At 33.7% G+C, this 14,343-nt stretch overlaps 1 protein-coding gene across 1 annotated transcript in view; it reads right to left on the reverse strand.

The window, feature by feature from the left end:
- Positions 1–13,379, reverse strand: part of LOTGIDRAFT_238600 (hypothetical protein) — a gene marked incomplete at both ends in the record, with an annotated part of 30,313 nt that extends 16,934 nt beyond the window's left edge. Inside the window, 10 exons of the mRNA XM_009050749.1 lie at positions 408–485; positions 1,183–1,282; positions 1,730–1,780; positions 2,219–2,276; positions 2,925–3,056; positions 4,310–4,439; positions 6,345–6,404; positions 6,674–6,814; positions 9,863–9,944; positions 13,273–13,379. Of these exons, the coding sequence (XP_009048997.1) occupies positions 408–485; positions 1,183–1,282; positions 1,730–1,780; positions 2,219–2,276; positions 2,925–3,056; positions 4,310–4,439; positions 6,345–6,404; positions 6,674–6,814; positions 9,863–9,944; positions 13,273–13,379 (939 nt within the window). The remainder of the gene's footprint in view (positions 1–407; positions 486–1,182; positions 1,283–1,729; positions 1,781–2,218; positions 2,277–2,924; positions 3,057–4,309; positions 4,440–6,344; positions 6,405–6,673; positions 6,815–9,862; positions 9,945–13,272) is intronic.
- Positions 13,380–14,343: the final 964 nt, after the last annotated feature.

Consider the following 14,343-nt stretch of genomic DNA (forward strand, 5'->3'; position numbering starts at 1 on the left):
AACGCCATACAGGGTGCAATGAGGGAAATTTTGCCAGGACAGCGGTATTAGCGTGCTCTTTTTTTTATTTCCCATCCTAACGACTAGACGCTTTTTCCATGTCAGCCACTCTTACCTAAATCACTGACAGGGGGAAACCAGGTTGAAAAATCGGAAGATATTATCTTGATCTATGCCGTGATTGAATCCTGGACCTTCAGGTTAGCGAGCAAGCACCTAACTATCTGAGCCACCGCGGCTCCCATAAGAGGTTTGAAATTTACCATGGTCCAGGATGAGGAGATTGTTGATAAAGCTAGACAAAGTTCTTGCAAGGAAGAACAGCGATACAGGTTAAAAGTCTGTTTCCAAATCCTGTAAATTCGTCTATGTGAATAAAATATTTTCATTAGAAAAAACAGACTGACCTTTTTGTTTCTATAATTAGCCTGAACAAATGAAGTATGATTAAAACAATCACTAACAAATGAAGCTTCCTGAGAAAACTGAAAAATAAAGGTAATTAACTTGTAAACACACAAGATTGACATTTAATAACTAATAACATCTTTTGATAATGACTGAGAGATGTAAGTGACCATCTAATTCATATCTGGAACTTTTGGGAAGTGTAAACAGCAAAGTGTTTCCTGTTATCCTGTAAGAAATAAATCTGCTAACCATTTCCATTTCCAGAAGTTTAACATCTCTATAGCTATTTAACAATAATTTTGAAAATTTCATGTCTCACTCCAATATCAAAGCTAAGGCCATACAAAATAAATAGTCTGTTTTACAGGACTAAAAATGCCTGATCGTTGCCTTAATATTAAATTAACATTAAATTTGTGGTAATAAATAATAAATGCTTTCACTCGCTCCAATTTATTCCAGTTGAAAATCTAAAAAAGCGCTCATAAATAATAAATACTTAATTCGCCCTCTCACCCCTTTTTTGAAAAAAAAGGCCTGTAAAACAGACTATTTATTTTGTATGGCCTTAGTCATATTAACAATCCTCCTTCAATTACATATCTTGAGGTAATATTGGTGGTGAGCAAAGTTTGAAAGGTGAAACCAATGGTCCAGTGACATTTCAATTGGGGAACTGTGATCTGCCCTACTGCTTGGAAGTTTACCTCACTGGCCTGGTATCTTGCTAGTAGTAAACCGGTTTGTGCATTTTCAAAAGCAAAAACTTACAGAAGCAATATTGACAAAATCATTTTCACCAAGAGTATCTAGAATAGACTTCACAGCAACTTTCATCAACTGCAAGGCTTGACCATGTGTACTTCCACTCCTGTTGAAAAGAAGAATTCATAATAATTTTACTTTCCAGAACATCTTCCTTAACTCTAAAAACAATAGGAGAAAGTTTGAGATGCCAAATGCATGAACATTTATGTTGTTTTCCGGGTTTGATTTGAGTCTTGAATATATGTAAAGTAAATAGGCTTCAGAAGTACTAGAAATGTATGAAAATCATATAATTCTTTAAAATATACTTAAAACTAGGAATTTCACTTTCTATTTCTATATTAGTCTTTTTTATATAGGCCTATAGCAGAGTCTGAAGAAAAAATGAGTGGCATTTTCCGAAAATTCTGGACACACATGGATCTGAAGGCAGTGAGTTTTGAACACTGTTACTGTAAAGCTAAACTAAAAATTCCTGTTTTGATGACTAAAACATATTGCATTTGAGCACAATATTGATACAAAGGAAGAATGTTTAAACTATACTTACGTATCAACTAATATCATCATATCTTTAGGTGAACTTGATCCTTGTGTATACCTTTAAACAAGAATTCAAAGTTTTCAAACACTTCCATCACAAAATCAATTACACGAGTCATACACAGATCATGCTTACTCTTTTCGAAACACCTGATGGTACTTTTCTTTGAACGAACATACAACTTTTACTCCCGATTTTGCCATTCTTAGGATGAGATTTTTGATTGATGGAGTTGCCTTGCTTATACAGATTGTTATTAATAGAAGAATTGACAACATTTATCTATTCACCTGCCAATATCCAATTTTAAAATCAAAACATGGTTAGAAATGGGAATTTTTCCAAGAATTTATCAATAACGTCTAGTCTACAGCAAGTTCAATTACAGTTTCTCTAAGCAACTAGAAGCTCTGAATACAAAAGTCCATACAAATTCTTAATCTATCTTATCAACAATAATAATAGGTCTGTATTATGAAGAAATTTCAAACTTACCAAGACTGGCGTCTTACATCATACAAATCAACATCTCCATGTTTTATCCATCTACTAGCTGAAATTTTAAATTAATAAGTGATCAGGTGAATAAATAACATCAAGTATTGTTAAAATGATTCTCATTCTTGATAAAAGCAACTATGCCTTCTTGGAGGAAAATCACTGCTCAATAAAAGAGTCAATATTGCCAGCATCAAAATCACAAAAAACTGTTAAAATAATAAGCCTACCCTTGGACACATATTTATTTGGTTTCCTTATTTTTTAGTGTCAAATTAAGCAAACTATTTGATTAATTGGTGTTTCTAATGAATTATCATGTATTATTAATCATATCATTATTTTTTTATTGCATATAATTAAGAGTTTCAACCAATCATAAATGTACATGTATGTATATTCTGGATAAAAAAAAACCTTTTTGACCTTTCTTGATCGGTCACTCATTGGAATTCTGCTTGTAATTCTCTTCTAATTTAGCTAATTATGAATTAATTATGGACATGTGAGACAAACTGGAATTTTTCCAAGTCATTAGAACACCTCGGCTTTCAATTCGTGTAAGTATTAAAATTTTCATTTTCATAAATGAATATAAGAGAATCCATCTTTAGGAATAGTAATTTTCTCTTTAAAATGTACCATATTATAAAGATAATGAACAAATAACAAGCTACAGGACAGAAATGATCTTCAAACCTACCAGGAAATGTTCTCATGAAACCAGATTGACTTCCAAAATATTGCCACAATATTTCTTCATCTTCTTCATAATTCTTTTCAAATATTTCATCTAGTGAAGCTGACCATCTTAATCCATTTAATATCTGTATATCTAGTGAGAAATTATAAAGCTTTGATGCATGTCTTATCATTTAACACACCATGTGGATTCAGTGATATGGATTTTTATTAAATATGTCACTTACTCCCGATTTTGATTTTTGAAAAGGGTTCATGTTTCTTTTTCTCTATATTGAGTTTCTTAAAGCCAGTTCCAACAAATAAGTTTGAATAGCCACCATTCTTGTGTCACAGAAGTTTGTTAATGCAGTGATTTAATTGGATTATATGCTAGCAAATACAGCCAATCAGAGTCTTCGATAGAAATTCTGTTATCAATGTTATAATGTTTATAGTCAGTCTGTCGAGGGCTATGATTTGACGTACAATTCAATCAAAAAGGCTACATTCTGTTATACTATAAAGTGGCTATTGAAGTCAAGGTATAAGATGAAAGTCCTAATAGCCTAACATTGTGGAGATGTGGCAGAAGTGCCTCGAGTGGAGTGCTACTCAGTCGTATTAAGACCATGAACATCTTTCTATCTCTAACTGAATAGACATCCTAATAACCCAATGAACTTAATTCAACTACATGTACTCAATATCATTCAGTACAACTCTAGACCAGCATTGATTAAATTACAAGATTTATTACAGATTCTATAATCAAATTTTAATCAAATAGAAAATAAAAAGTCTTCAACACATTCAATGATAAAAATAGCTTCAAGTAGATATATGTTTTCTTTTAACATTTACTGAACTAATAAGATTGGTAATGCAGTGCTCAATGCATACCTATTAGCAAAGGCGTAGGTTGATAAGACAGTGCATGGTAGTTCTGAAGATTTTGAATTATTTATTTTTTAAATATCTTTGGAAACAGAAGCCTCTTAAAAGTTCAAGACATTTTTGATTTTTGAAACATCCTGTTTCAGCAAATTTTAAATACATTTCAACATTAGCCTACATAAATTTTTGAAACAGAATACCCTCCTACATCTTTGAAATCCAAGGAATCTTGACTTGTCTTTTAATTTCATGTTTCTGTGAATTTTAGAAAAGAGCCACTCATAGACACAACCAGGCTATTCCCCTCAACCTCGAAGGAGACTCTGGCCCTGATTTCTAAAAAAATCTTAGGAACAACTTAATATGCAAGCTGTTTCTTGATTTGAAATTCAAGTTTAAGAAAGGTGGGCTTGATCCAGTTCCATCCAAGATACCAGGTAAACAAATAATTCATTGGAACATTATGTTCCTGTTCTGGAAACAAGGGATTATAAATTCAAAGGTACCTACCTCCATTGTAAATTTCAACTGGTATATGAACACTAGATAGATTAAAACTAACATCTTGTTTAAATCTTTCATTATATGCTAATGGTATATCAGTTGGCATGTTGGCATTAAAATATTCTACATCTTCTTTCTATTAATACAGAATGAATGAATGAATGGAAATAAATCAATGAATACATCATTTTTTCATCACCCATACATGATTGAATGCATTCAATGAATGAATGAATGAATGAATGAATGAATGAATGAATGAATGAATGAATGAAAAAACAAAATCAATGAATACATTATCTTTTCATCACTCATGCATGATTGAATGCATTCTGCATTTAAATACTCCACATTCAATTTTTGGATTTGGAATACTGCATAAATGCTATATAAACTAGTGTCCAAAAGAAACGATACCACCTGTTTGCAATGACATAAAAGAAAAACTAAACAATGCAGAAGGTTAGGATTGGTGTTATGCTTTTGAGAAATCCTTTCACAACATCTGTACAAAAATTTCATTTCAATAAAATCTGTACAACCAATATGACAAGCCTTTAAAGATGGGTGGGGTCGAAAAAAGAACATTTCGTTAGAGCACTGATCACAGAAACAACGGGAAATGTCACACCACACGTCACAATGTCAAGTCAGTAGCGGGTATGTCCACCGCTAGCATCAATACATGCCAGAACACGCCTACGGACTGATGCCGTCAAACGTATGATGACGTTGGGAGTGATGCGTTGCCATTCCTCGAGGAAACATCGTTCCAAGTCCTGGACGTTGACTGGAGGCACACGGCGACATCGGATTTGCCGATCGAGGTGGTCCCATAAGTGCTCGATGGGATTCATGTCCGGTGAACATGCGGCCCATGGCAAAACCTGTACGTTGGCGTTGGCAAGGAAGTTCTGTGTCAATCTTGCTGTGTGTGGCCTTGCATTGTCATGTTGGAAACGAGGCTGTTGCTGAATAAAGGGCACCACAACAGGCCATAATGGTTTGGGGTGGCATATGTGGTGACGTCAAAACGAGGCTTTTCGTAATTCGTGGAAACCTGAACGCACAGCGTTATATTGATGACATCCTACGGCCTGTTGTGGTGCCCTTTATTTAGCAACAGCCTCCACCTCGAAACGGCCGGACCTGTTGGATACAGTTAGACGCCAAACGTTCACCAAATCGTCGGTATACAAGCTGCCGTCCATCGTTTTTGAAGATGAGGAATCTGCTCTCATCAGAGAACATAACACGTGCCCAGTCCCGCCGTTGCTAACGTCGAACTCGTCTGGCCCAGATCAGTCTGTTGTTCCGGCATCAGGAGCGGTCCGCAGTAGGGATGACGTGGCCGGATACCATACTGCCGTAGTCTCCTGTAGACGGTCTGTCGACTGATCCTGTGTCCCAGTGCTGTAGCCGCCGTGGATGTCGCTGTTACGGTGCGGTTCCTCAGGTGTAATACCCGAATGTAACGATCTTCACGGGGCGTGGTTACTCGTGGTCTTCCACTCCTGGGCCTGTCTGACGTCTGACCTGTCTGACGTAACCGTTGCATCAACCTGGTGATAGTGATGTGTGCGCAGCCCAACCTTCTGGTGACGTCGACGTGTGTCGCTTTTTGTTGGACCATTCCAACAGCTCTCTCTCTCTCTCTCGATGGCTGTCAAACGTGGCATATCTTGTGTTCTTTTTGTTGCTGTGATATCAACGTGTCTGATCAGCCCTTTTATACAGTTTTTATGCACGTGCAGAACATGCTAGAGAGGGAAATGTCACTTTCATGAAATTTATGTTTTTTCCCGGAAGTGATGACATGTTCCCGGTATTTTTATCGACTATGCTGTGTTTGGGATGTGCAATACGAATTGGCATGTTTTCATATTAGACAATTCACTTAGTAAAAAACAATTTTGAAAATAAGTTGGTATCGTTTCTTTTGGACACTAGTTTATATATGTGCTAGTAAGTTGTGTGTCTATTTATATGAGATCTGATTTGATATTATGGGTTAAAATAATCAGAGCAAATTCTGTATTACCTGCAATGTTTGGTTCCAGGTATGATTTCCTGCTGCTTTCTCTGCTATTTCTACTGATCTCTGTTAAAGACAAATTCACAGAAATAAGAATACAACATTCTCTCACTCTCTGATATCGAGGGAACAAGCCTATTTGAACAAGTAGATTTGTTCTAATGATGACGAAAACACCAGTTTCTCACAAAAAAGTTTTCTTGATTTGACTCTAAAAAAATGAAGAAACCCATCTTTAAACTCATGACCTCATATTATCACAAATTCTCTTGGCAGAGATGTTTCCCATCTTTAATTTATTCAATAATTAAATAATTTCAATTAAATTTACAAACCTTTAAGGCATCCATCTTTTTTCCCAGCATGTGTGATAAACTTAATGACATATCAGACACAATAGATCGACTGTCAACTGGTTCAAAATTAACATGAACATCTGTACCTTGGTTCTGTATTAATGATGCTTGCTGATAATTCTGAAGCAAAAAAAAAACAAAATTTTTAAATCTAAAATCTTTAACCAGATAGCTTCACCATTTTGGGAGGTTGATTTGTGTCTTGAATATAAGTAAATAGTCTTCAGAAATGTACGAAATTGTGAATTCCTTCAAAAATATCTCAAACTAGGAATTCTCTTTCAATTTCTATATATCCCAGAGTCTCAAGAAATGACAAGTTGTCTATTTAACTTTATAACGTGGATGATGCATTTGAAGGCTAAACTTTTCACTGTGAGCTGTGAATGTTATTACTGATTGGCTGGTAATGTTTCATCAAATAATGTTCCTGTCTTTGCAAAACTTTTTGCATGGCTTCTCTTAAATATTTTGCATAATCAAATGCAGAAAAGGATCTAGATCTAAAAATTTGATTTGCAATTTTTCACAGAAAATTCAGTTTTGGTTAAGTAAGAATTACAATTCTCATTTCATAAAAATTACGTAGCAATTCTTTCTGGTTGTATTTTGCTAAGATTAACCTTGATGTAGTTAAGAAGAACATAAAACTCAATCAGATATATTAAATATATTAATTGTGTCACTGTAAATATGAATTGAGAAGTAATCTATCTCAATAAGAGGTGAAATGGTGGGTAGCCAGACATAAAACCACCATCCAATCAAAATGTCTTAAACCATTCCTACAAATGTCAAATCAATATGTATATTCTACGCCAGGGAATTGGCCTTTTAGCTCGGCAGTATAATAAGACAATTAATTGAAGGGAAGTAATTCCCTCAGGAACTATTTACTGCTTGATTCTATAGAATTAAGGTTTGATTTTCAGGAATTAGTGACAGTAATAGAGTGTTTACTGTATACAAATGACTTACGAAATGTGACATATAATAAGTGTTACACTTGACTAGCAGTACCATCTATTACTAAATTTCTTAACTTAAAGTTTGTCATTTTTGTTAGAATTTTAAAATTCTAATAGCATCAATTTGCACCATTCCAAAATTCAATCAGATGTCTGTGGTTCCTGAAATTCCACTAAAACTAAGTATTTGATGATTGAAAATTGGAATGGTGCAAATTGATGCTATCAGTGTCCCTTATTGACATAAATGAAGAGTGTAATTTCAGAAGACTACAAGACATGTGATATACTGGGATGATACAAGACATGTATGCCTGGAAGACTACAAGATATGTGATAGAATGGATTGATACAAGACATGTAGTCCTAGAAGACTACAAGACATTTGACATAATGGGATGATACAAGAAATGTATTTCTGGAAGCCTAGAAGACTACAAAACATCTGATAGAATGGAATGATACAACTACAAGACATGTGACAGAATGGCATGATACAAGACATGTAGTCCTAGAAGACTACAAGACATTTGATATAATGGAGTGATACAAGACATGGTATATACTGAGATGATACAAGACATGTTGTTCTAGAAGACTACAAGACATGTGATGGAATGATACAACTACAAGACATGTGACAGAATGGCACCATACAAGAAATGTAGTTCTAGAAGACTACAAGACATGTAGTTCTAGAAGATTACAAGACATGATAGAATGGAATCATACAAGACATGTAGTTCTAGAAGACTACAAGACGTGATAGAATGGAATTATACAATGACGAGTGCAGTTCTAGTAATCTTTGATTGATTCTCGTGTAAAACTTATTGATCCAAACATAATGTTTTTTTTATAGTTCCTTTACTAACAAGAGGCGAATCATTTATACTTGTACAACAATTATTGATGGTTTCAATACTGTCATTAGAACCTAACAAATAACACATCATTGTTACTACTACAACTTTTCTTCATTCAATAGGTTGTAATTTGTTGAAATATTTTACTGTTGAAGATCGATTGCCTATTTATGAGAGCAAATTACTGAAATGAAATGGAGTGTTAACCCTTTATGGGATATGATATCAGCTATGAAGTTGGGCAATGAGGGAAACTTTTGATTTCCATCTGTTAAAGGATCTTAAGCGTGAGCAGTCTGTTGAACACGAAACTTCACTTAAATGTCCCTTCTGATGACTTGATGCTTCTACCATATCAGTCCCTCCAAACCTACATCACTGACCCGGGAAACCAGGTTGAAAAATCCCTGGACCCTGGACCTTCAGCTTAGCCAGCAAGTGTTTAAACTCACCCTAGCTCCTGCTTTTTGAGAGCAGGTTATTGAAAAATTATGTACAAGTAGGTCATGTATTCATGCTCCAAGTAAATAAATCACTGCATCCTTTGAAGACTCAAAATCAAAATTTATGTTGCCAGATTAAATATTTCCCTTGCCAAGGCAATGCTGGCAACTCATATCACATAAACACTCGTTTAATATCTTAATTATTGACATATATACAACTGAAATGCCAAATCTATATTCAGTATTGAGAATTAATATCTAGAAACCATTAATATAAGATGTCTGCAATAATTTCAATGAAATATGTAAAACACAATTTGAATAGAATATTGATTGTTAAACCACTGACAGTTTTATTACATTTATTGGTTGAATACTTGAAAACAATTTGTTATCATTCAAATTAAATTGAAATAAATAGAAATGTTTTTCCATTTGTTGCAAAAAATATCAGAGCAATAAAGAAAAATGGAATTACATTAAAGGGAGAGATTTTTGGAAGTTGATTTGGGTCTTGAATATATGTTAATAGTCTTTGGACATACTAGGAATGTCGAAAATCCTTCAAAAATACCTCAAACTAGGAATTTCACTTTCCATTTGTATATATGTCTTTTCTATATATCTTAGTCTCAAGAAAAGATGAGTCGTCATTTTTTAACTTTCCAACATAGATAATTCTAGACATACAAGGATTTGACAGTGAGCTGTGAACACTATTCCTGATTAGCTTAGCTAAAACAATTCCTGTTTTTGAGAAAAAGGTACGATTGGTAATAAAAAATGGCAAACCTGTCTCTTTAAATCTCTATAATCTGTATACCTGGCTACAATTGCATTATTTACAAACTTGACAAATAAGATAAAATTGAAATACTGAAAACTCACCAATTGAAGTATATTCAGAGCTGATAATCTGGAGACAGTAAAATTTAAATGTGTACTTAATTCCACACCCCATTCTGATACTCTACAAAATAAACACAATAATATTGTTAAATCATAGTTAGCCTTTCTTTCATTCACAAATCATACTTAGGACTATTTGTTACTGCAGTCCGACCACAATATTGTGTGCCTGATAGTATTTGCCAATATTTTTTGTCAACCTCAAAATATCAAAGAGACTGTCTGATCAAAAAGAATTGAAGCCTGGACCTTAGCAATCCAGTATCTAACTCACTAAGCCACTACAGTACCCTAAGGAATTTAAAGAGCAAAACATTATCCTGTATTCCTGGGATGTATAGAGACGTTTTATAAACTAGCCTTTAATTTAATGGGATTTTAAAGAGATTTTCTAACTTTTCTATTTGTATGGGGGACACTGATAACATCAATTTGCACCTTTTTTTAATTTTCAATTACATGTGTAGGCCTATTGCTCTTGCTTGATGACTTCACTGATCGCAAAATATGCTTTATCACATAAGGACCTTCACGATTAGTGACTTTATCAAGCACTTAGTTTTAGTGAAATTGCAGGAACCACAGACATCTATTTGAAAATTAGTATGGTGCAAATTGACATAAAGAATTTAGAAAACCTCTGTACAATCTCTTTATTGTCACTATCTTTTTTCCGAGTTCATGCCAATTTAGTGCAAAGGGCACTAGCACATGTCTTAAAGGGATTGTAAAGAGGCTTTCTAAAGTTTTTATGGTCCACACACACCTGACAGAAACTTTAAATGGTACAAATAGAATCCATAATTGAGAAAAAAGTTTAGAAAACCTTAATACAACCCCCAGAGATACTGAAGTGTATGCTGTTGAAGAATCAAATTTTACACCTTCTATTTCTGCACAACTTCATCTTATGATGATAATTAAATGTCCCAAGATAATATTCTCAGACAGGAATGTTATTAGAAAGACATACAATATTCCTACATGGTTTCAAGCATGATCTATAATGTCTGTAATAGAACTTTAGTACCTCCAGGCAAGACCTAACTAACATGTTGTGATTGTTTATTGATTTTTACCAACTTCAATTACAAAATATAATTACTTTACATGTTCTTTGTCATTCCTGATTATCTAACATCAAACACTGTTGAACATTGACAGAGTACCTACACTGTTCAACATTGACAGAGTACCAACACTGTTCAACATTGACCGAGTATTGTTTAGTTTATCAAATTGTAACTTTAAGAATCGTTGCAGCCCTAGTATTCAGGTAGTACCGTAAAATACATATGAGGGGAGGATTCAGTGGTGGTGACAGCCTCCCGAGAAATAGGGGGCAGATTGGCTCAATGGGGGGGGACAGACTATTGGGCCTGAACTCAAAATGAGGCAAAATTGAATTTATTTGGTGCATTCTGACACATAATTTGTTCAAAAACGTAACAATAACATATATAATTCAATTTGTTAAAAAATATTGCCCATTTCTTGATCTTATGAGAATTTGAGTACGAGATATTGTTAGAAAATGAAATAGCACAAAATGAGTATAAAAGTCAAGACTCTTCAGCACCAGTTTTGATATAATCACATTGGACTGAGACATATTTTTTTGACCTAATCAAAAAAAATTTGAAAAAATTCTTCACAAATCCAAACTTCCATATTACTACAATCCAATTCACATCAAAAATAATCAGCAAAATTTGAATAACTGAATAAAGTAAGAAGATATTATGTTAAATTATCAGACACTGTAAGTTTTACCACATTTGTACCTTTATAATATGATGAAATTAAATATTATTTATACATACACCTATTAGAATATTATAAACACAAAATGTCTAGTGGTTCAGTTTCAAAAAATTTTACAGGCTTTGCATCTTAAAGATTCCTAAATATTTGGATATCTTAATAAAATAGACTAATGCTGCTGTCCATGCAAATTTTCCAAATTGCACTCTACAAGGTGATGCACGTTAGGCCAATTAGGTGCAGGAAAGTAGGACATTATCTCTAATGTTTTTTCCATTTATAATTAGGACCACAATATTGATTATATTAAATGGCATGAGCTATATATAAGAATATGTCAGCATATGAGTAAATAGCAGAAATATACCAAAAAATATTCTTTCACAGATATCATGACTATCAAATATACAGGGGAAAAATTCAACATTTTGTATGGACATAAATATATACTTTGGATAGTGAAGGGTTTTTCAACCTTTATCTTTCTATTACCCCTTTTAGTAGTAACCCAGGCGATTACATTACAGCCCTTTGCCCAATAAATCATTACAATTTTAGGTTTTCCCTGAAATCATTTTCATGTCAGATATTGTAGTCTGACTAAATTTATAATTGACCAAAAATTGTATGCAAGACTTCAAAGCACCTCAACACTCCTAAAAATTACCCCATGTCAAAATCCCTGGGATAGGGTATACTGGAATATATTACATAAGCTAAAAAAAACTTATATCCAAACAAAATTACTTAGATTTCATGAATATGATTAGATGCATTAAATGGGCATAAAAAAATGTAAAGTAAACCCTAGTTCCAAACAAGCTTTCCTCATGATCATTTTATATCTATAGCATGTATTACTGGCAACAATTAGTATATTGGTGGTAGGCCTACATATTAAAGACCATGGTTCGAAATATCCCAGGGTTGATTTGGATTTTGAATATATGTAAATAGTCTTCACAAGTACTAGTAATGTATGAAAATTGCATGATTCCTTCAAAACTATCTCAATCTAGAATTTCACTATCTATTTCTAAAAACGTCTTTTCTATATGTGACAGACTCCCAAGAAAAGACAAGTTATCATTTTCGATTTCAAAAGCGGATAATTCTAGGCAAACATTGATTTAAGTCTCAAAATTGAACGGTGAGCTGTGAACACTATTACTGAAAAGCTTAGCAAACAAAAAATTCCTTATTTAGACTAAGGTACGATTGCTATAAAGAATGGCCAAACTGTCTCTTTAAGCTTCATAATATCATATTCATTATGGTTAATATACTTAAACTTCAAATATACTTTCATAGGCTATACTATGACTAAATCAATATAAGCACAGGATATATACAGCAATTTCATAATAATATTTCAAATTAGACCTCTATAACAGCATGGAAATACGAACTTGTTACACTTTGTAGTATATGCCTTGCCCATATTAATCAACAATACATACATAGATTCAATACATAATAATCATCTATAGATATATACCAGTAATGCAATATACAATATTGAATAATTCCAGATTTACTGAAATTCCACTAGTATACATCGAGTATTTCTACTCTACAGACGATCCGCTTTTCATCCAGACACACAAAATAAAATCGTCACTTACTGATCCAAACTCGGCGGTAATTTTGAGCAATTTACGACAGAAATAAGCACCGAAATCACACATATAGAATACATTTCAAGCAGTCGATATTTTTTTCTGACGGCCATGATTGCTCTGGTAGTTCCAGCCTCGTTCCAGTCATAGAGAAATCACAGCGCCATCTCGTGTTGAAATCAGACTGGCACCATCTGATACAGTCTCAACATAGAAACAACCATTGAAACAAGAAAAGTTCTCTGTGACATTTAGTATCCATATTTGGTGGTCTATAATATGTAATATATCGGCATTGTACATCATTCGACCTTCAGTTTAATCCTTTCCATTTTCAGTGTAATAACGACTATTGTATGTTAAAAACAAAATGACACGCGCCGATAAACTACTACTCCAATTGCATTATATGGTGGCTACTGTCATCGTGACTACATCTGAAAGCTAAGATAGAGATCGTAATTATATCGATTGTCTACTGCTGTTAGGCTACGAATGATAATTAATTGTTTTATGTACATTCTTTGCTTAATGGGTTCGATATTATACTTTATATTATTGGCTTATATACTAATTTCGATTGTTCAAGTAAAAGAGTACCTTCTTATGCAGTGGCGGCGTCAGTGGACGTAGCTGGGAATTTGTCCACCCGACTTAGATACGTTATACCCGAAAATATGTGTCAAAATCACCTCTATTTTTCAAATTTCTTGGCACCGCCATTGTTCATTATGTCGGCTACTTTTCTATTCTATTCATCATTATTACATTCAGTGCTTATGGCGTAAAGCTTCCATGATTTATGTGTTGTAATTGTAGCAAAATATTCTGGCCCGGTGTAGACAGAAAGAATGTAGGTTTTTGTCATATCATATATACACGCGCAGTCTTTCTGTCGAGGGCTCTGATTGGCTGTATTCGCTAGCGTACAATCCAATCAGATTGCTACATTTACAAACTTCCTTATGTGTCCAGGTAACACTTTCTAGGTTAGGTTACCGATGAAAATGTAGTAAAATGGATGTATAAGTATTTTTCCCTCTTAAAAATCAACAGCTCATAAGCTTTGGTCGTGTC

The sequence above is a fragment of the Lottia gigantea genome (assembly GCF_000327385.1).
Source record: "Lottia gigantea unplaced genomic scaffold LOTGIsca_154, whole genome shotgun sequence".
Classification (NCBI taxonomy): domain Eukaryota; kingdom Metazoa; phylum Mollusca; class Gastropoda; family Lottiidae; genus Lottia; species Lottia gigantea.